This window comes from Papio anubis, chromosome 1, assembly GCF_008728515.1.
Source record: "Papio anubis isolate 15944 chromosome 1, Panubis1.0, whole genome shotgun sequence".
Classification (NCBI taxonomy): Eukaryota; Metazoa; Chordata; class Mammalia; order Primates; family Cercopithecidae; genus Papio; species Papio anubis.
In genome coordinates this window covers 154,647,447-154,668,026 of record NC_044976.1, presented here as the reverse complement: position 1 = coordinate 154,668,026, position 20,580 = coordinate 154,647,447, and the positions used below count along the sequence as shown (strand labels likewise).

General features: G+C 40.9%; 2 protein-coding genes across 12 annotated transcripts in view; one reads left to right on the top strand and one right to left on the bottom strand.

Annotated features, from left to right (window-relative positions):
- The window catches only part of PFKFB2 (6-phosphofructo-2-kinase/fructose-2,6-biphosphatase 2), a 47,039-nt gene that overhangs the window by 2,792 nt on the left and 23,667 nt on the right, over positions 1-20,580 (top strand). For 3 of the 11 annotated variants that reach the window (XR_001895975.3, XR_001895955.3, XR_638284.3), the window contains exons 1-2: positions 16,615-16,738; positions 18,068-18,169. Coding sequence is in view for 1 of the 11 variants with exons in the window: in XM_003893183.5 (XP_003893232.1) it covers positions 18,085-18,169 (85 nt within the window). In the remaining 10 variants the exon portion in view is untranslated. Of the gene's footprint in view, positions 1-3,191; positions 3,330-12,921; positions 13,010-16,484; positions 16,580-16,604; positions 16,925-17,505; positions 17,621-18,067; positions 18,170-20,580 lie in introns of those variants that run through there. The other 8 variants (XR_001895957.2, XR_004178893.1, XR_001895959.3 and 5 more) reach the window with 8 other exon arrangements.
- On the bottom strand, positions 7,351-14,622 carry YOD1 (YOD1 deubiquitinase). The gene is made up of 2 exons (XM_003893184.5): positions 14,086-14,622; positions 7,351-13,115 (listed from the first exon to the last, which is right to left on the bottom strand). Exons 1-2 carry the CDS (start codon positions 14,426-14,428, stop codon positions 12,412-12,414), a joined length of 1,047 nt encoding a protein of 348 aa, XP_003893233.2. The 5' UTR covers positions 14,429-14,622; the 3' UTR covers positions 7,351-12,411.

The following is a 20,580-nucleotide window of genomic DNA, read 5'->3' as shown; positions in this document are numbered from 1 at the left end:
ATGACTGATTTCCTTTATCTTTCTTATAACAAAATGCTCCTACCATTCTTCATGTTCTTTACTAACTATTATGGATATCTAAAAATTAATAAGAAATATCAGGATTAATAGAATTTATAAAGAATTGTAGCTTATAGCAAATATTCAAATAGTGGAAATGTCAGGTAACTTTATTAGATTCTGTTTGGATCTCCTAGGAAGCTCCCAACAGCTCTACACAGAATCACTTGTTGAAATTCCCAATCTAATTTTTTATTTTTTGCTTTCCAAATTTGTTATTTCTTGGAACATTCTTCATTGAATTTGCATGAAATGCATACTTAGTATACATTTATTAATATTTATTTTATTTGCTATAATGACTCATTATTAACAGTAGACAGGGCCATGGAATACACACTTAACCACATGGTATGTTAGTCAATTTGCATTGCTATAAAGGAATACCTGAGACCTAGTAATTTATAAATAAAAGAGGTTCGGCTGGGCATGGTGGCTCATGCCTAAAATTCCAGCACTTTGGATGGCCAAGGCAGGGGGATTGCCTGAGCTCAGGAGTTCGAGACCAGCCTGGGCAACATGACAAAACCCTGTCTCTACTAAAAGTACAAAAATTAGCCAGGCATGATGGTGCGTGCCTGTAGTCCCAGCTACTCATGGGGTTGAGGTGAAAGGATGGCTTGAGACTGGGAGATCAAGGCTGCAGTGAGCCATGATTGTGCCACTGCGCTCCAGCCTTGGTGACAGAGCAAGACCCTGTCTTAAAAAAAAAAACAAAAAAAGAAAAGAGATTTTTTTGCTCATGGTTCTGCAGACTGTACAAGCATGGTGCCAGCATCTGCTAAGCTTCTGGTGAGAGTCTCAGGGAGCTTACATAACAGAAGGCAAAGGGAGAGCCGGCAGTGTCACACGGTGAAAGAGGGAGCAAGAAAGAGGAAGGAGGTGTTAACATGCATACGCTGTATACATTTATTAATTTTATTTGCTATAATGACTCACTATTAACAGTAGACAGGGCCATGGAACATACACTTACCACATAGTGTGTTAGTCCATTTGCATTGCTGTAAAGGAATACCTGAGACCTAGTAATTTATACAGAAAAGAGGTATGGCTGGGCATGATCTCATGTGAGAACTTAGAACTTACCCATTACAAAAGGACAGCACCAAGACATTCATGAGGGATCTGTTCCCATGACCCAAACACCTCCCACTAGGTCCACCTCCAACTTTGGAGGTCACATTTCAACATGAGATTTGGAGGGGACAGAACATTCACACTATATCACATGCCAACAGCTCTAAGCAAGGCAGACTGAATAGACTGTAACCACTTGTCTCCTACCTGCTGGTTTCTTGGTTCCCAGAAATGTCACCTTTAATGGTCAACTCCACATATCAGCATTTCCTGCTGTTGCTTTTGATTTGGTGTTACTGGATTCCTTGGAGTCACTAACATCTTTATGTTGATCACATAACAGGCAGATTGGTACCGCTATAAATTCATGAGTAACAACCTCAAATGGGTACTCTATACTGCAGGCAATTACTACTTTTCTCTAGGAAGCTGGATTTCCCATTTTCTGAGACCACTCTTTTTCTCTCTCCATAACTGTCCACATCTCTTTCACTCCATTTTGATATAACAACTTTGTCACCAATTTTGAAAGCTTCAGTAAGACAACAGTAGTCAAGAGGCAGGAATGCCACATTCGCATCCCCAAATTTACAAACCTGCCTTCCTTTGCACCATTTTCTTCTTTTTCTCTGTTGGTACAACAACAGCAAAATGTTTTTCCTATAAAACCCCATCATCCACGTGTGCTCTGAATCTCATCTCACCAGCTCTATCCCTGCAACCTTCTCTCCTGCATCGTCATTTTGACCTGTCTCCTAAAATAATTCCCACATGTGTGGGAGTCATCACATCCCACACATAAGTGCAAAACCCCCATCATCACACTTATGAACTACAAAAGGATTTTTTTTTTTTTTTTTTTTTTGAGGATGGAGTCTCGCTCTGTCGCCCAGGCTGGAGTGCAGTGGCCGGATCTCAGCTCACTGCAAGCTCCGTCTCCCGGGTTCACGCCATTCTCCTGCCTCAGCCTCCCTAGTAGCTGGGACTATAGGCGCCTGCCACCTTGCCCAGCTAATTTTTTGTATCTTTTAGTAGAGATGGGGTTTCACCGTGTTAGCCAGCATGGTCTCGATCTCCTGACCTCGAGATCCACCCGTCTCGGCCTCCCAAAGTGCTGGGATTACAGGCTTGAGCCACCGCTCCCGGCCAAAAGGATCTTATAGCACTTGCATTTTTATTTCTTTGTAGTGTTGTTTTTTTTTTCGCCTCCAAATTATACCCACCACCTAGAGAAGTTCCTGGCATGACATTAGCATTCAAAAATGTTTATTCAATGAATTAATATTATCTCAATCTTGAGGTATTTGACACCATATTTTGCAATAAGTAAAAGCTCAATAAGGATTTGTTAAACCATTTAACACTTTTCAGAGATAAATTATTACCTTAGCTTTTTCTAGCCAAATTCAAGATCATTTTCTTGGTCTTCATTGTAAGAGTAAGAAAAATAAGGCTAGATCTTTGGATGTTAAAGGATGAACCTAATGAGAGGGTGACTTTGGCAGTATGTCAACATAATGCAAAATCTGCTCCTTAGTTTTGTAGGTTTAAAAACTCAAATTGATCAATTTACTCCATAATATTAATGCTCTGGGAGAAGTAACTCAATCCAATAAAATTCGTTAGAGAAAGAGTTATCAACCCCAATACAAAACAGTTAAGTCATAGTGGAAGAAAGTTTGGAATTCCAGCAACTGTAAAATTTTGTCCATAATTAGGAAGAGTAATTTTATGAAATGTCCTACATAATAGACTCTAAAAATAGATTATTATTCCATAAAAAGGACATTTCTATTTAATTCAATATAAATATCCAACAGAATGGAAATGAATTGTGTTAGAAAAATATTCACGGTTACTTGATAAAGTGCCTTTTCCTATTGGACAGTTCTAAATAAACCCTGACAAATTCTTACTAAACCCTTCTTTCCTCCATTGTTGACAGAAAAATTATTACCTCATTTGTTTCGTACCTGATATTTCCAAGATTACATCTTTTTAAAAAAAAAAAAACCCATAATTTTATGGTAGTTGTTTATTGATTATCATAGGAAAGGTGCTGCTGATGACTTCGACTTCCAGGAATGCTGGACTGGGTAATTCAGACAAACTCTCCTGCCGTTTGCAGTGGAGAGCCAAAAAGATAGTGAAGAATTTGGCCAGCACTAAGGACACAGGCCTGGATCAAGGTGAGGACAGAGATCTGGTGTGTTGTGTCCAACATTTGAGGCCAGTCACTTTTCCTCTGGAGACATTTGTCTATTCCAAAATGAGTGGCTGAGATGCTGAGAGGCTGAGTGGTACTTCTGACAGCTTAAGACAACAAGGAGAACAGGCATTGGAGTTCAGGGTCCACCAATGAATGTGCTCTAGTGAGCCATGCTCACTGCAGGTTGGGACCTCAGAGAGTTGCACCACAGGAGTGAGAATGAACTCTTCCAACACTGGCGTGGGGACTAGCTGTGCTGGACTTACGTAAGTTATGGTGATGTCTATGCACTCTGTGAGATAGGTAAGGGTTATTGAGAATAATTTTGTCTACATTTTGTACTTAACTTCGGTATTGATTTCAAACCTGACTCCTGAGTCAGCAACAACTGCAAACAACTCCAGATTAATAGCTTTTTGGCTTAATGTATGATTTAACAGGGCCATCTTTAGGGTTTTAGAACACGGCCAAGTCATTATGACATTTACTCCAATACCTCAGGATTCACTAATGAAGTCCTCCAATTGAATACAGAGAAATGCCATAGGAATAAGATGAGAAAACTTCACTTCGTGTAAGGAAGGAATTCTAGGAGGTCAGAAGGGCAGAGAAGTTAAAAGAGTGGCAGCTGCTAAAGCAAAGAGAGAGAAGGCTATTCATTCTCTGAGAGCTATTAATAGTTTCTTAGGAATTCTTGAATTCATTTTATGAGGAAATCATAAAAGTTTCAGTGAGCTTAGGGGAATATGTTTGTGCCTTGTTTTCATCTGGTAAACATCCTCAAAATTTATAAACAAAATAGAGACAAAGATAATCCAAGTCAAAACAAAATAGAAAATATATTTGAAATGCCTGCTTTTCTGTTCTTGAATGTCTCATTCAGGCTTAGAGATGTAAGATAAGCATAGATACTTACCCATCCAGTAATTATACACTTTGCCAAATACGTAAGTCCTACTTTGTAGCCTTCGCCACATAACTAAGAGCACAAGTCACTCTTTTTCTAAGCTCTAATGGAATGGTAAAGAGGACAGAAAAAAAGTTTTTCTTTTTGTAGTTATAACTAGCATTTAAAATGCTTTTTTTTTTTTTTTTTTTCTGAGATGGAATCTCGCTCTGTTGCCCAGGCTGGAGTGCAGTGGGGCGATCTCGGCTCATTGCAAACTCCGCCTCCTGGGTGCACGCCATTCTCCTGCCTCAGTCTCCCGAGTAGCTGGGACTACAGGCACCCGCCACCACACCCGGCTAATTTTTTGTATTTTTAGTAGAGATGGGGTTTCACCGTATTAGCCAGGATGGTCTCAATCTCCTGACCTTGTGATCCACCTGCCTTGGCCTCCCAAAGAGCTGGGATTACAGGCGTGAGACACTGCGCCTGGCCAGATATATTTTTTTAAATTATACTTTAAGTTCTGGGATACATGTGCAGAATGTGCAATTTTGTTACATAGGTATACATGTGCCATGGTGGTTTGCTGCACCTATCAACCCGTCATCTACATTAGTTATTTCTCCTAATGCTATCCCTCCCCTTACACCCCACCCCCTGACGGGCCCCGGTGTGTGATGTTCCCCTTCCTGTGCCCATATGTTCTCATTGTTCAACTCCCAATTATGAGTGAGAACACATGGTGTTTGGTTTTCTGTTCTTGTGTTAGTTTGCTGAGAATGATGGTTTCCAGCTTCATCCATGTCCCTGCAAAGGACATGAACTCATTCTTTTTTATGGCTGCATAGTATTCCATGGTGTACATGTGCCACATTTCTTTATCCAATCTATCATTGATGGGCATTTGGGTTGGTTCCAAGTCTTTGCTATTGTGAATAGTGCTGCAATAAACATGTGTGCATGTGTCTTTATAGTAGAATGATTTAAATCCTTTTGGTATATACCCAGTAATGGGATTGTTGGTCAAATGGTATTTCTAGTTCTAGATCCTTGAAGAATCGCCACACTGTATTCCACAATCGTTGAACTAGTTTACACTCCCACCAACAGTGTAAAACATCCCTATTTCCCCACATTCTCCCCAACAACTGTAAAACAGATTTTTTTTTTTTAAGATGATAGGGACCTAATGACTTCTGGCACTATTTCTCATTATGCAAAAGACTACCTCCATTACTATGTTTTTTATATTATAGCTTCCCTTTTCATTCTTGTTAGGTTTTCAACGTAAGTTTATTTTGCAACAATATCCATCCTTTTTTAGTCTGAGTTCTTTCCTCTAGGACCTCAGAGAATAAATCTAATTCATCTTTTATACATTTCCCAAAATTTGAAGTTAGCTATCATGTCAATCTCTTTTTCTTCCCCCCTCATTTCGTCAGCCTCCACGATGGCCATCAAACCTGTTTTTCACCACATTTTACAGGTAAAACCCACATCCAAACCTCCAATGCAACATGACCAACATTAAGACTATTGCGGTTGGGCACGGTGGCTCACACCTGTAATTCCAGCACTTTGGGAGGCCGAGGCGGGTGGTTCACGAGGTCAGGAGATCAAGACCATCCTGGCTAACATGGTGAAACCCCGTCTCTACTAAAAATACAAAAAATTAGCTGGGTGTGGTGGCGGGCGCCTGTAGTCCCGGCGACTTGGGAGGCTGAGGCTGGAAAATGGTGTGAACCCACGTGGTGGAGCTTGCAGTGAGCCGAGATCGCCCCACAGCACTCCAGTCTGGGCGACACAGCAACACTCTGTCTCAAAAAAAAAAAAAAAAAAAAAAAAAAAGACTATTGCTTCCTTTTCCTGCTCTTTCAAGTACTAAGATGTAGCTATTTTTGCAACCTAAGCCATAGCACTCTATTGGGATCAGAATTAGAATTAAGTACCATTGCTACATCTTTTGTCAAAACAACTATAAAGCCAGGTTTTCCCTCATGCTGAATTCACATAATGGATTGTTTAGAACTCAAGGGCAGGACTTCACATTTAGGAATATTCAATGTTAGGCGTTTTTGGCTTCTTGAGATTTTTGAATTGTCATTCATTGTTCTATAAGTCTTCTCTGGCTTTACATTATCTGTAAATTTAATGACTATAAGTGGTTAGTGAAAATGAATTGCATGAGGCTAAGGACATAAAACTGGTATAAGCCATAAGAGATCTCTTGCAAGTTGATTAATGGTTCATTTAAACAACCATAGTGATAGGCACGATTCCAAAACTTTTTTTTTTTTTTTTTTTAAATCATGCATTAGTATCGCCTGGGGGCTTATTAAAATTGATTGTTGGGTCTCACCAATTTCTGATTTCCTTCTGAGCATTTGCATTTCTAACAAGTTCCCAGGTAATGTGATGACCAACTTTGAGAAGTATTGCTTTATGGGCACAATTAATTATTCAATAAGCTTCCATCACACAACCCAAGCAATTCTTTATGAACCTTGTAATGTGAGGTTTGGCTTGACTTATTCTTATGTTGGATGTATGCTGACCCCCAGAGATATATTTTATGCTGCTGTACAATTTGATTAGATATTATTAGTTTCACTTCCTTAATTTTTAAGCTTTCAATGTGAAAGAATGGGTAAGTAGTTTAGTTTAGGTAGGGAACCTGAACTCTGGCCAATTCTAATAGCCACAGTGTTGCTTCAAATACATGTTTAAATGTTGACACTACCAAAGATGAAATAAACCCTACCATAGTAATGTTGCTATTTTCAAACAGATTAAGTTCACAAAGATTGCAGTCTATTATGAAAGAAATATTAAGCCTTTCCACATTGACAATTTGTCAGCAACAAATATTGAATTACAACTTGCAGGATTTGATTTAGAAAAAAATTTAGTCAATGAATGGGAATTTCAAATGCCTTTCGGCGTTAAGGAGAAATACCTTAGTTTCTCCTATCTCATTCACTGAGTCTGCCTAAATGGTGATATTAGGCAGATTTTGGTAAAGATGCGGTAAGCTTTTGATAACATGTATATTGAGTAAAATAGCTGTTCACTGGCCCTCTGCCCTGATCCCAAAATAAACTCAAAACAATAATGTTTTCACTTCATTTATTCCTTTGAAACAAGTCACTTAATACAGCATTTAGATATTCAAAGTCATACACCTCATAAATAAAATCAATGCATCTTAATGACAATGGCAAAATCACGTAAGAGTTGTAGAAAATGAAGTTAGACATCTTCCAGGTAGCAGCAGTGCATTACTTCCAAAAATGCTGGCAAATAGGCAAAACATTTTTAAAACAAGAAAACACTGTCCATCTTAAGAAAAAATATTTTCTTATGCTGTTTTGCCCATCCCTATTTTTTCAAGTCATATTCTAAAGCTCTAATTTGACAGTCTTGTGGTTTTATTTTTGCATCAGGAACTTGTCTCTACTGAATTAATACAGAAATTATAGGAATATTGTTGTTCTCTAACCCTTTTCACAAGCTATTCATATTCATTCTGTAATTAGGCTGAATTTAAATTTTTTTCAAGGAAAAATACTACTCTGCTAAGTACATATTTCCTGTAAACAGCTGGAGTCCTGAATGGCACCAATGTGACTGGAAAACTGACAAAAATTAGGTCCCCTGGTCCTTTAAGTAACTTACGGGCTAATTACATAGCCTATACCAGTTTATAAAGTAGACTCGTAATCACAGTAGAAATTCTGAGCCTAAGATTATCCTTTCTGTTTACCTACAACTTAATCAAATTATATCTTCACTATTCCTAAACTCCTGTATGTTGGTTAGTACTTTTAAAAACATAAGTATAAAAGGGCATCATGGCAAAATGCTTATAATTCATGGTTTCATACTTTAATGACAAGCTTTTTCACCTATGGCCATGCTATATTCTATGATAAGAAATGGGGAAGAAGGGTTGAGTTGACACAAAGGCATTGCTTTAAAAATGTTTGGAAAAGCATAATTCATGACTAGGAATGCATCTATTTGACAATCTCTTCTTTTTCAGTGGTACTTTGTCCTCTTGGCCCTTTTCTCCGTTCACTCTACCATGAGGGGGTTACCAACCTCCTTTAAATGTATGTGAATCAAGACCTAAATCAGCACCCTACAATTCAACATCAATAATAATTTTAAGTCAAATATTCAAAGCACTGTAAGCAAAATGCTAGCTAATTTTGAGAAAAATAAACACTCTCCCACACCAGGGACATTTAATATTCTTTTTATGTTGAATGACATGTGCTGAAATACTGTAACACTTCATAACAAAACAGCTTTAGTTAATAAACTAGCTTATTCAAATCGAGTGTTTCACTTTGGACTTAAAATGATGTCACTTGTATATGACACTTTTAAGGCCTCTGACTCAAAAATCAGTTTCCTTAAAATAAGTCTGCTTGGAAACAAACAAGTTTTAAGGATCAAATCTTTTAGAAATTATCAGTCATCTTTGCACTACAAGGACAATTTTGAATACTGCATTGTACAATGAATACAAGATATTCACATTATAATAACATTTTTAATGCTAGAGCACAGACCATGCTCCTAATAGTTACTGAAATTGAGTTCTACTGTTATCAAAACACCAGAATGCTGTGCCATTAGATACACTCTATACTGATGGCAATCTTTGATTAAGAAGAGCTGATGGATAGTAGCTCAAGAATTGTACTTTAATGTCCTTAATTAGATCCCTAGAGGGCCAACATGTAAACTTTTAGTCCATATTTTTGTTAAAGTGCTGCAAACAAATTAAATGTGTCTCAACACATGAAAGAACGTAATTCTTAGTATGTTTAGGAAGGTCACCTGATTCGTCAAAAAAAAAAAAAAAAAAAAATCGCTGTTGCTTAATCTTGCATACTTCCCATTCCATTTTTTTCAAAAAGATGTAAGAAAACTATGTTTAGCTTAGGGCAACTTGCAACACCCACGTTTTAATCCCTACACAGAAGGAATAAACTGGAGAAGCAAGTTAGGCATGGGCATTTGGGGCCACAGACAAATTAGATAGATAACATAATGTTAGTTAATTCCTGATTATTATTTTGCTGGGACTTCATGGAATAATCAAGTGGCATGACTACATTAGTTGTTAAAAACAGGGTCAAACTGACCAGCAGTCAAGCTTCAAGGGTACTACCTGACTATGCTAATTTCATGGGAAACAATGAAGAAATCAACCACAAACCATTAGCAAAAGATGTAACACACTAATATCTTCGCTTGGCTAACACATCACAAAATTTCCAGGTATATTCAATTTTCGCTTCTGAAATCACTTTATTCAGGAGTGAATCTTCATAGCACTACACCTGACCTTTAATCCAAAGAAGAGTAAAAGAAAGGAAGAAGGGTGGGGTGGGAAAGTGAGGTCTTTATTCACTTTGCCACTGATATAAACTGTCCTCATTTTAATTTAAAAAAAAAAAAAAAAACCTCCCCTATGGCAGGCAAAAACTGAATGAATAGGAAGAAGGATTTCACTCTGCTCTAGTACAAAACTTAAAGACATTTAATCCTCCTGAAAGTTATAAGTCCACAGATTTTCAAAATTCCCAAGATGAGAATTTACTCCCTTTAATAACTAATTTCAAGAGTTTAATAAGCACAGTAAAAAATGAAAAAACAAACAACAACAACAAAAAAAAAAAACCCCTGTAAATTCTGTGAGGTTTTAAAGCTTGAGTTTAGAATGAGGAAAGGTTTAGGTTTTTAATGCTCAATAACTAAATCAGATGGTCCGCAAATAAAGCTTCATCTTGAATTTTCCATGATCAGAACACTAAAGTACTAGTGCTAAATTTCAGCAGATTAAAGTCATTTTTGAAAGGACTTTGACAGAGTATCTGTGTCCAACTGGTAAATGGACAACCTACATGACAGATAAAATAGAATGAAATAAGATCCCCTGAATAAATACTTGACACTTAATATGTAAACAAAGCACTTACAATGAAGGGGTTTAATTTTCCTTTCCATTTGTTAAATTTACCCACTGTAGAAAATATATACTGAATTTTAAAGTGACAGAAACTTATGTTGGAACATATCAAAACATACAACAGAAACATATCAAAACATGCCTGGCACAGTATAAATTACTCAATAAATATTTGTTGCATGAATAAACTTCTACATCTAAAGCTGCAGTAAGCAGATGTCAACTTTGTCTCCTGAAGTAGCAAAGAAAGGAAGGTAAGCATTCTAACGATGCATAAAGCTCAATTTGATAATTGTTATCTAGTGGTATATTCTTAATTTACAGTTTTAAATTTAATATTTTCTGGGAGAAATAAAAAAGATACAAAACCAAAACCATCTAGACCAGATTAGAGTCAGGTGTGGAGAGATTTTCAATCCTATTAATTTGAACATATTATGATTGCCAAACATTAAGTATCATAAGTTTATCAGTGCTATTTTTAAGGCTCAGTAAAATAGAAAACTAAACACTTTTAAGTTATACTGATCATAACAGCTTATATTGTCTAAAATAACTATGCACACAAAAGGTACTCAAGAAATGTCATCTGACAATTTCAAACATACTTTGTGAATTGTCCCTTAAAAGTACTTTTCTCCTATATTGTTCAAATGTTCCTTAATTTTATATGGCCACCTTCACCAAGTGAAAGTGCTAAAAGTAAATGCTAATTTTAAAACATTTGCTAGGAAGATATGCTGAAAAAGATCCAAGTGCTTTAAAGTATACCACTGATTTTCTAAGTGAGATACTTAATAAAAAATGAGACCAAAATAACAAAACTTCACAACATTAAGCCTCTTCACATTATATGAGATAATACATAACAAATTATAATTTAGCATCCCTGATCAGAATAATTAAGAGGTAGTAAACTTTATCTGGAAGATCTTGTAGTGAAGCTAAGTTTTAGAGGGTGTGCCTTGCGGATTAGTCCACGAAGCAAATGGCTACACATCTAGTATTAGGAAGAAGCAGAATTCTGAGAAAGCTGCATAAGGCAAGGATTTACAATTTTTCCTATTTTGGAAGTGAAACAAATTCATTCAACAGTATTACTCCAATTACTTTAAAACTTCAAAAATCAAAGTAAAAGATTGCAGACAAGCAAAGTGCTAATTTGCAGAAATGTGAAATTATTTAAAATAACCTTAGTGGAGGGATAAGGCTAGCACAAAAGCAAACACTGTTTAGGTGTGCAAAAAATCTTACAAAAACCAACCCAAAGCAGAGCATTATTACTTGAAAAAAATTTTTTGGAGGAAGTGCTCTTAACAAAAAGCTGAGAAAATTAAATCCCCCCAGACAAATCTTTATGCAAATGAAGAAAAAACTGAGGACTCAAATTTCAAGGAATTTCCAATTTAAAAAAATACCCTGCTTAACTTTAAAATGTTATCCAATGTGACAAAGAGCAGTACATGAATTGCATTAAAACACGAGGCCAACGGTCTTTTAAAGCTTCAGGAAGCTGCTCAGGCACCTTTTCCCTCATACATTCTACTTTTTATACACTAGAGATCTTAAACAGGGCACAATCAGTTCCTGCTTTGTGGTAACATTCTCAAGGATGAGACTCATCCCTGTAAAAATTGCTTGTGATGTACTTATCAGTGGTTAAGCACACATTTACAAAGTGTACCAAATTGCAATATAAAATCAGTTTGGACAATTCTGAGTATCTTCATTTGATGAATCAATTCATAATTTAGAAACTTAACTCATTCAGAGTTTTTAAAAAGACTTGGTTACTGGAGACACTGTGGTAAATGTCCAGTGGACTCACAGGAGGCCTTCCACATTACCCAAAATGTGATGCTTTCTTCTACAAGTTAAAGCTGCTGGGTGCTAGTTTATAATACTCAATCTCAATCTTCAGGTCAGTGTCAGTAGGTGGCAAGGATCACCTATTCTGTCACTCCAGCAGAAAGAGGCATGTATGTACAGTTTACCACTGTAGACACACATCTGTAAACTTGCACACTAATTTTAATCTTAACAAGGAATTTCAGTGTCTTAGTGGTTTTAAGTCAAAAGGATGGTTCAAGCATTGTGTCCTTTGTTCTTTAGGGTTACGACAGCTTATTGGAAAACCCAGAGCCTTCTGGATCGTGAGGTAGTAGACTTCAACCCTCATTCATGCATAGATCACACTTCTCCAAAGTTGGTATGGCCTGTCTCCTTGGCATGTTCCCTTGCTTCTGCTTGTCCAGTTAATCCTTTCTGACATACCATGCATCTCAGGGTGAAGCGGTTGACATCAGTAAACTGTCTCCTTCTTCTAGCTTCATCTGCTAATTCCAGTGCTTGTACAAGAACAATATCATCATTAGAGGAGAAAATGGTCAGAGGAGGTGTATCTGGATCAGGGAAGTTACGTTGAAGTGGATCATAGTGGATGCCATCATAAATAAGCAGAACCCTTTTGGTATATCCTGCATCTTCCCCAAAACGATCAATTCTTACTGTCTGTGTATCCACTACACATATTTCACATTGGTAAAACTTGGACAAAATCGATATCTCTATTGCTCCTCCCCAAGTGTCATCCCTTTTGATCCAGTCACAGTACTCTTGATTTGTTTTTCCCAGTATTGCCTCACTATAGAAGTCCGGATCGCTTGCTACAATTTGTGCTATGAGGCGTCTCATCTCAGGGGCACAAGCTGGATTCAAGACTCCTCCTTCGACGACATAGTACACACTGGTAAAGAGGCAAGAATTGTCTGCTGGGACCACGGTTCTGGTAAGCACAGGCAAAGTTTCCCTGACGTAACTAGAAGCACCACGTTTAGTAAATGCAGGTGAACTTTTGGGCCTGGTTTGGTCTTCTTCAACGATCAGCATGTCACCTGTTAAAAATAAAACAAATCCCGATCTGCAGAGAAATTATAGAAGAAACCGAGTGTTCACTAGCCAAGTCTGTAAATTACAAACTGAAGGAGTTAAAGCATAAACTGGGGTTACTAAAGAGAAGACAGCTTTGCAAATAAGTTACCAGTAACAATCTTTGTTCACTGAATTTTCATAAAGATGAAAAAAGAACAAAGAACAAAGACACTTCAGGTTGCATCCCAATTTAGTGAAGGGGTCTGGAGTAAACAACTTTAAGCTTACCTAAAAAGATACATTTCAAAAACAAAATTTCCTTTCCTTATACAGTATTTTACAGAAGGTGCTCACTACAGAGTAGGCCGCTAGGGGGGTCTCCTTCTCTGGGAACTTATCTACTCTGAGTGTTTACAGCGTCCTTGATACAGCAACTGAAAGCTTTTAATTATAAACACTGATGTTCAAGTTTTGATATGGCACAAAAATAACTGCTACTGGTTAGAAATTGAAAGGGCTTTCAGTGGGTGTTTAAAAGCTGACTCGAAAATGAGTATGCCTGTCAAACGAAGTATCTATGAAGGGGATTGCAAAAATGAACCAAGAAAAAAAAAATCCTGCATCCTTGAGATCTCATCGATGATACAGGGGAAAAGAGACATAAGGACAGAGAAAATAGGCCCTACTTCTTCATATTTTTGTGGACGCCGACGGAAAACAAAATGGGATAGTTTCAAAGCCGCCCAGAAAGCGGATTGGGGAACGGGGACTTCAAGGCTTTGGGTTCCCTTTCAACCCTGTGTCAAGACAAGGAGTTGCTAGACACTTGCCCCGGCCCCCGTCAGAGTTCTCTGTTCTTTGATCTATTCTCGCCCCTGGCCTCAAAGTCCCCCGCCGACCCACAGCCACCTTGCCTTGACTAGTGTTCTGTTCTCTCTCACGCCCCTCTCCGTCCTCCGGGGACTTTCCCTGGCCCCAGCCCTGATTCCTTACCAGATTGGATGGGCAAGTCTTCCAGAATGGTATCCCCATTGCTGAGATCCAGGCACTCGGGAGGGTATCCGACGAGGATTCGCTGACCGCCGGGGGCGATCCCGGTGATGGCGGCAATTTGGCTCTGGAGTTCCCGCACCCGGGTCCGGCTGGACAGCCCCTGCAAAACATGGGTGCCGTCCTTGGCCTTGCAGCGGAGCCGCCACATCGTGTCGGTCCGGCTGCCCACAGGCCAGACACCCGCCGGACCAGCTTTGGTCCCGGCAGCCGGTTGAGCGATGCCGCCGGGGCAACCAGGCGCCGGGTGGACTCCAAAATGGCAACCTTTAGCGGGGCCAAACATCGCGAGAAGTTGCGGGTTGTTACAGTTCTCGCGACGCTTCGGCGCGGCTTCTACCTTAAGCGCGAACTCTTTTAAAGTGACAACTGATTTTTCCCCCACCCTCAGAACGAAGATGTAAACCTCCGTATTCCTAAAGGACAACGGGTCTTGCTACTTGTAGAGCGAGTGAGGTGCCCTCCGCGTCGGTAGCATATATGCTTAAGAAAAGAGGGCGGGGGAAGGAGTTCCTTAATGAAGCTCTGGAGCTTGGAATGTGACCTTGCACTTAGTGAGGTCGGAAATTATTAAATTGGGGCTTCCACGCTACACCCAGACTACATTAGGAGAAACAGAATCATAGTTCACAACGCAAACGAATGCCAGGAATGGTCACTGAGTCAAAGGACCAGTCAAAAACAATTATACTTGTGACTAGACTCGTGGCTGCATTAAACATTGACTCATTGAGGTTCCAGGGGCCAAAGGACTGGCCTTTCTGCCTCCCTGGGACTGCTTGAAAACGTCTATTTGCCACATCAGAAAGCACAGTATGAGGTCAGCATCTGGGCCCAGGGCAGCTGCCTCATTCAGGTGGTGGCAGTGTAAGGAGGAGTCATGTAGTGCGTGTCATCAGATTCCAGTTCAGTTCCTGGGCATGCAAATATGAAGACTTCATTCCTGCCTTCATTGTAACAAGTATTGATTGCAGTTGGGAGACAGGGTGGGGTGTGAGACACACAGCCACTGAATTTCAAAGCAACGTGATAATGCTAGATTATGTGTACCTTTTCAACCGTGTGTGCCTAGAACCCAGGACTGTGAATCGCAAATAAAAAATGTTCAACAAATACTTGCTGAAAGAATAAAGACAGAGTTGTATAGACATAGAGAGGGCAACTAGAGCACTCTGGGAGTTGTAAAAAGTCTCAAAGAGGAGATAACTGTTTGAACTTTTGGAAGAATGAGTTTAATTCCCAGGCGAAGGAGGAATAAAGACATCCCTGAATTTATATGTCTCTTTTCCAAGAAATCTATACTCATTGTTCTTTATCCAGCCGGTATCCAGACAGCAAGTCCCACTTGTCTAGAGTGGGTTTATCAAGCATCAAACGGGCCCGCTGGGGCAACTATGAAAAGTGTAGTTCACTTGGTCCAAACTCACCTCCACTGTAAAAGACTTTGCTTCTGAATAAATGATATGTAATGTTTCTATCTTTTCACATCTTTCATGACTCAATTTTTTTCTGCTGGTGCAATTTTCCTCCTTGGTTCTTCAAGACACTACAACAGATGATACAGCCTGAGTTGGGGGGTAGGTAGGAGGGAAGGTAGGAGCGGTTAGAAGTCCACTGGGGTGGCCGGGCGCGGTGGCTCACACCTGTAATCCCAGCACTTTGGGAGGCCGAGGCGGGTGAATCACCCGAGGTCAGAAGTTCGAGACCAGCCTCATCAATATGGAGAAATCCTGTCTCTACTAAAAATACAAAATTAGGGGGGCGTAGTGGCGCGTGCCTCTAATCCTAGATACTTGGAGGCTGGAGAATCGCTTGAACCCGGGAGGCAAAGGTTGCGGTGAGCCAAGATCGTGCCATTTCTCTCCAGCCTGGGCAACAAGAGCAAAACTCCATCTCAAAAAAAGAAAAAAAAAATTCCACTGGGGTGTATGGGTGGGTCCAGGGAAGCTTCTGGTTCAACGATGAGAGTGGTTGAGTTTCTTAGGTTACAGCGTCTGACCTGTGGAACGGGGTATGTATACACCCTAAGGCATAATTAGCTCAAGTGTTGTGGTAGTTTATTCTAGCAAAAACATCTTTAAAGCTTACGTTCCCATTTATGGATCTAATGAGGTTCTGTTGGGATTCAGTAATGAGAGCGTTAATCTTTGCAGCATTTTCTCGTCACTCAAAGGGCACACCCCCTCTCAAGGCGCCTACTGAATAGTCCACTCTCGCGAGAGTCAGAAAAAAGCCAGGCTTTTTATTAACCCCGCCCCCAGCCCTATTAGTTACCAAGCAACAATGCCACCAGGCTCCGCGGCACTGGGAAACTCGGGTGCTTGTGATCTCTCTGGTTCCCACTTACACCAGCCTTCCCGAGCCCGCGTAGGCGATTGCGACCGGGCCCCGCCCCCTAGGCCCTGCAGGCGCCCGATTGGTGGATGATTCTCTCCAGGTGAGGACCTACGCGCGAGGGGGCGGGGCCAGACGGGCTCACATGATTTGCCGGCTACTGTAGCGCCGGCCCCGGCCACAAGCTGTCGGCTCGGTTCGGTAGTGTTACAGGGGAGGCGCCGGGGCCAAGGCAGGGAGGGATCTTAGGAGAGATCGTAGGGTGAGCCACAGTTGCGCAGCGCCGGGTGGGGTCTAGCGGGGCGGGATGCCGGGGCTGCGTGCCCCCGGGTGAAGTGCGGGGCGAGGTACTGGTCGCCCGGCATGGCAGGGAGCGCGGACGTTCTGGGACCGGGAGCCAGAGCCGGTGTTTGGATTGGAGGATTTGTGTGGTCAGTGAAGGAATCGTGTAAGGCTCTTGAAGGCGCAGGACCTTCCGTCCTCACCAGCCCCCTGTTGTCTGAATTGGGGGCATGAGCTCAGGACTTTCCCACTCCAGTTCGAATCAGGGCTTACCTCTCTTCCCGAGGTGACCTTGGGGAAGTCATTTACCACTTCAGCTCTCCGGTGTTCTTTAGACTGAGTCCCGGAGGTAACTAGGGAGAGGGTGCGGAGCAGGACTTGAGAATGCACCAGAGGAGAAATGAGTGACGTGCTAGCTAGGGCTGTCTTGAGGTCCAGTTACTGTTTTTCCTTCAGGGAATATGTTCGAGATTTTCCCACGTCCCTCACTTTTTTCTTTTCTTTCTTTTTCATTTTTCCTTTTTTTTTTTTTTTTTTGACGGAGTCTGGCTCTGTCGCTAGGCTGGAGTGCAGTGGCGCGACCTTGGCTAACTGCAACTTCCGCCTCCTGGGTTCAAGCGATTCTTCTGCCTCAGCCTCCTGAGTAGCTGGGACTACAGGCGCGCACCACCACGCCCAGCTAATTTTTGTATTTTTAGTAGAAATGGGGTTTTACCATGTTGGCCAGGATGGTCTCTATCTCTTGACCTCGTGATCCGCCCGCCTCAGCCTCCGAAAGTATTGGGATTACAGGAGTGAGCCACCGTGCCCGGCCCCACATTTTTCGAAACAGCCCTACCATTAGATTGGAGTTACTTTCTTGGTAATGAACTTGGTCTATTCATAACCCACCCCACCCCAACTGCTGCCACTACTCTGCCCAGATTCTTAAAACTAGAATCTGAGGTCATGAAACCTTGAGCAGGCCACTTAATCCGATGAATCTCAAATTTTCAATCTGTAAAAGGAGGAGAAGAAATAATGGTAGCAAAATCTGTCTAATTACAAGATTATTGGAAGGACTGAAGAAGATAACGTTTGTAAATGTAGACTCGTAAGTCAGCAGATAAATGTAAGGTTCTAGCGCTACTCTTTTTATAGGTGAGGAAACAGGGCTAGAGAAGTAGCTGCTAATTGGGAGAAACAAGACTGAACTTGACTCTTGGCCCAGGGTGCTTTTACTTATACCACACGGATCCAATGCACTGAGTTTTCTTTTATGTCTTCCTTCTTCCCCTTCCCGTTTTTACATTCTACTTCTCTCTTTCAGACATCTGAAGAGCTGCCATGTCTGGGGCATCTGTCTCAGAACAGAACAACAACTGCTATGAAACTAAAACCCCAAATCTTCGAATGTCAGAGAAGAAATGTTGTGAGTTCTGGCAGAGAGGAGGGACTGCTCTCTCTCAGCATTTTATCTTGGGAATATAGTTATAATCCTAGACTCTACTGCTTGGTGGGAGCGATAAATAATTCTTTGACATGGAAATTTAATACAAAGTCTCCAGGGTGGAATGTCCTGTCTAAAACAAGTAGACTTAGCGAAATGTCTGTTCTTGGGGCTAGACTACTGGTGTAGTCCAGCAGTTTCTTACTGCTTTCTTTAACTGAATCTCTGTCTCCTGGGACATTTGCACACTGGCTTGCTGATGGAAGTTAGAACAAACATTATTGTACACACGATGAGTAAGACACAGTTGCAGGTGCAGGAATTACTTAGAGCTGGTAATGTTACCAGCTTTATCTGTTGGGCTAAATTTTGGGAGAGTGCTGCTCATTGTAGAAATTACAGATGGGAGCCAGTGCTGTTTGGCTTCATTCTTTCAGGCCTCAGGGGAATGAGCCCTGACACTTGGCTTCTCACAGTGTCTTGGGCATCTTACTTTCTCACAGGTTTAGGCTTTGTACTTTGTAAACTATTTTCCCTGTAGGTTCATTTTTTTTGAGGACAGCTTTCACCTGAGCATTCCCATGCTTGTCTTTTAGATAGAGACAGCAGGAGGGTTTGCGAGGAGATGAAGCATCATTTCCTGTCCTCATGCATCTGTATTTCTAAGCGTCATTATAGGCTGCATAGCTCCCCAAAAGGTCTGGGACTCTCTTCCCCATATATTTTGGGGAACTTCAAGGAATGCTAACTCTTGCCTCTGCTTCTGGATGGCACCTTTCCTGTGGAATCCTGTCAGTTCTTCTCACATCAGTGGAGATACATATATATATATATGTATATATAACCAATTAGTCAAGTCAGTTATATATATGTCAGCAGGTGGAAACAGTCGACCAGCATGAGACCAGGAATCATCTCATGTTCAAAGCTTTTCCCAGAGCCTCGACCTTGATGTCATGCCCTTGTCACTTTTATGATTGACAATGATAATCTCTCTTCACCTAGCACCCATGGAGCCTGCTGGACAGAAACAGCTGGCTGGACATGATACTGGGGTTGGCAAAGTTAGGGTCTACAATTAGGGTCTCTTTTCTCTGCCAGGTCAAGAAGCCAGGTGCTAAGGGCAGAATACCCCATGAGAAATAACTAGTATAGCATGATGTTTGAGTGTAGCCTCTGGAGTCAGACTGCCTGAGTTTGAATCCTGGGTTTATGACTTCTTAGCTCTTAAACAAGTTGCTTATCCTCTCCATGCCTCAGTTTACTCCTTTTAAAAGTGGAGATACTGACAGTATCTCCCCCAAAAGTGATGTGAGGATTAAATGACTAAATGTAGGAAGGCACTCAGAAGAGTGTTGAGCATATAGCCAATGTGTGCTATTTTTCACAGGTGACTCAATCTGCCTGTTGTATTTATTCCTGAAATGTTTATATTGAATCATACTCAAATGCTGTATTGGAAGCTCACTATTTAAAAGAGACCAGTGAAGAATTGGTTTTTCAGTAAAAAATGTTTTCTTCTTTTGTTTGACAATATTGTAACCCAGATTTGGGGATCTGGGATGCACCCCTTACAGGGAGGTACACTCGTGTTACTAGGGTGCTTGATCCAAAAGAAAGCTGGGGGCTGGGGGTCAGAGTCGATAATTGTGTCAGTCCTTCTAATTTGCTTTTTTCTCCATGGTAGGAATCTGTTCTACCTGCTTTCCTAACTCTAGTAGTTCATCTGCCTTGAGGGCTTTCAATTAGTCAAGGAAGCAGTAATGCCTGGTTTCTTTCCTGTCTTCTAGACTCTAATTCCTGCTCTGGGCTCTGATCTCTTTTTGCAAGCTCTAGTTTCTCTAAATGCCTTTTTCTTCTCTAAGAAGAAGAAGGTTTCCTAAAGCCACTGTGATTTATTTACCTCATTCTCTCCTCACGTCACAGTTGGGCTGTGAGACTGTTGCAGACATAGTCAAAGGAGAAAATAAAGTTATGAGTATATGTGTTAACTTACTTCCTTTTCCTCTGCTATGGAGCTGTACTTTGGAGCTGGTTCCCCTGGCTGCTTAGTGTTCACATCAGTAGCTGCTTTATTAATAGCTTAACCGTTGTCCCCTTGCTGCTCATTACACCTGTGTTGGCTAATTTTGACTCCGGGAAGTGACTGGGCTTGAGGATTTCAGGGCTGAAGAATGACTTTAGGGAGCCAAAACCTCCGAAGGAGCATTGCTGGGACTTCAACTGCTCTTGGGATGGGGTGAAGAGGGGCTACTGGCCGAGGTGCCTTTAAGGTGCTCAGAGGACTGGTTTCAGGGCTTATGAAAGCAGAAATGGAAGGCCTGGCACGGTGACTCACACCTGTAATCCCAGCATTTTGAGAGGCTGAGGCGGGCGGATCATGAGGTCAGGAG

Excerpts from the sequence above, each read along its gene's own strand:
- YOD1 (XM_003893184.5), bottom strand. The coding sequence starts at position 14,428 with ATGTTTGGCCCCGCTAAAGGTTGCCATTTTGGAGTCCACCCGGCGCCT. Across the intron at positions 13,116-14,085 it reads AGACTTGCCCATCCAATCTG|GTGACATGCTGATCGTTGAA; the intron begins GTAAGGAATCAG and ends TATTTTTAACAG.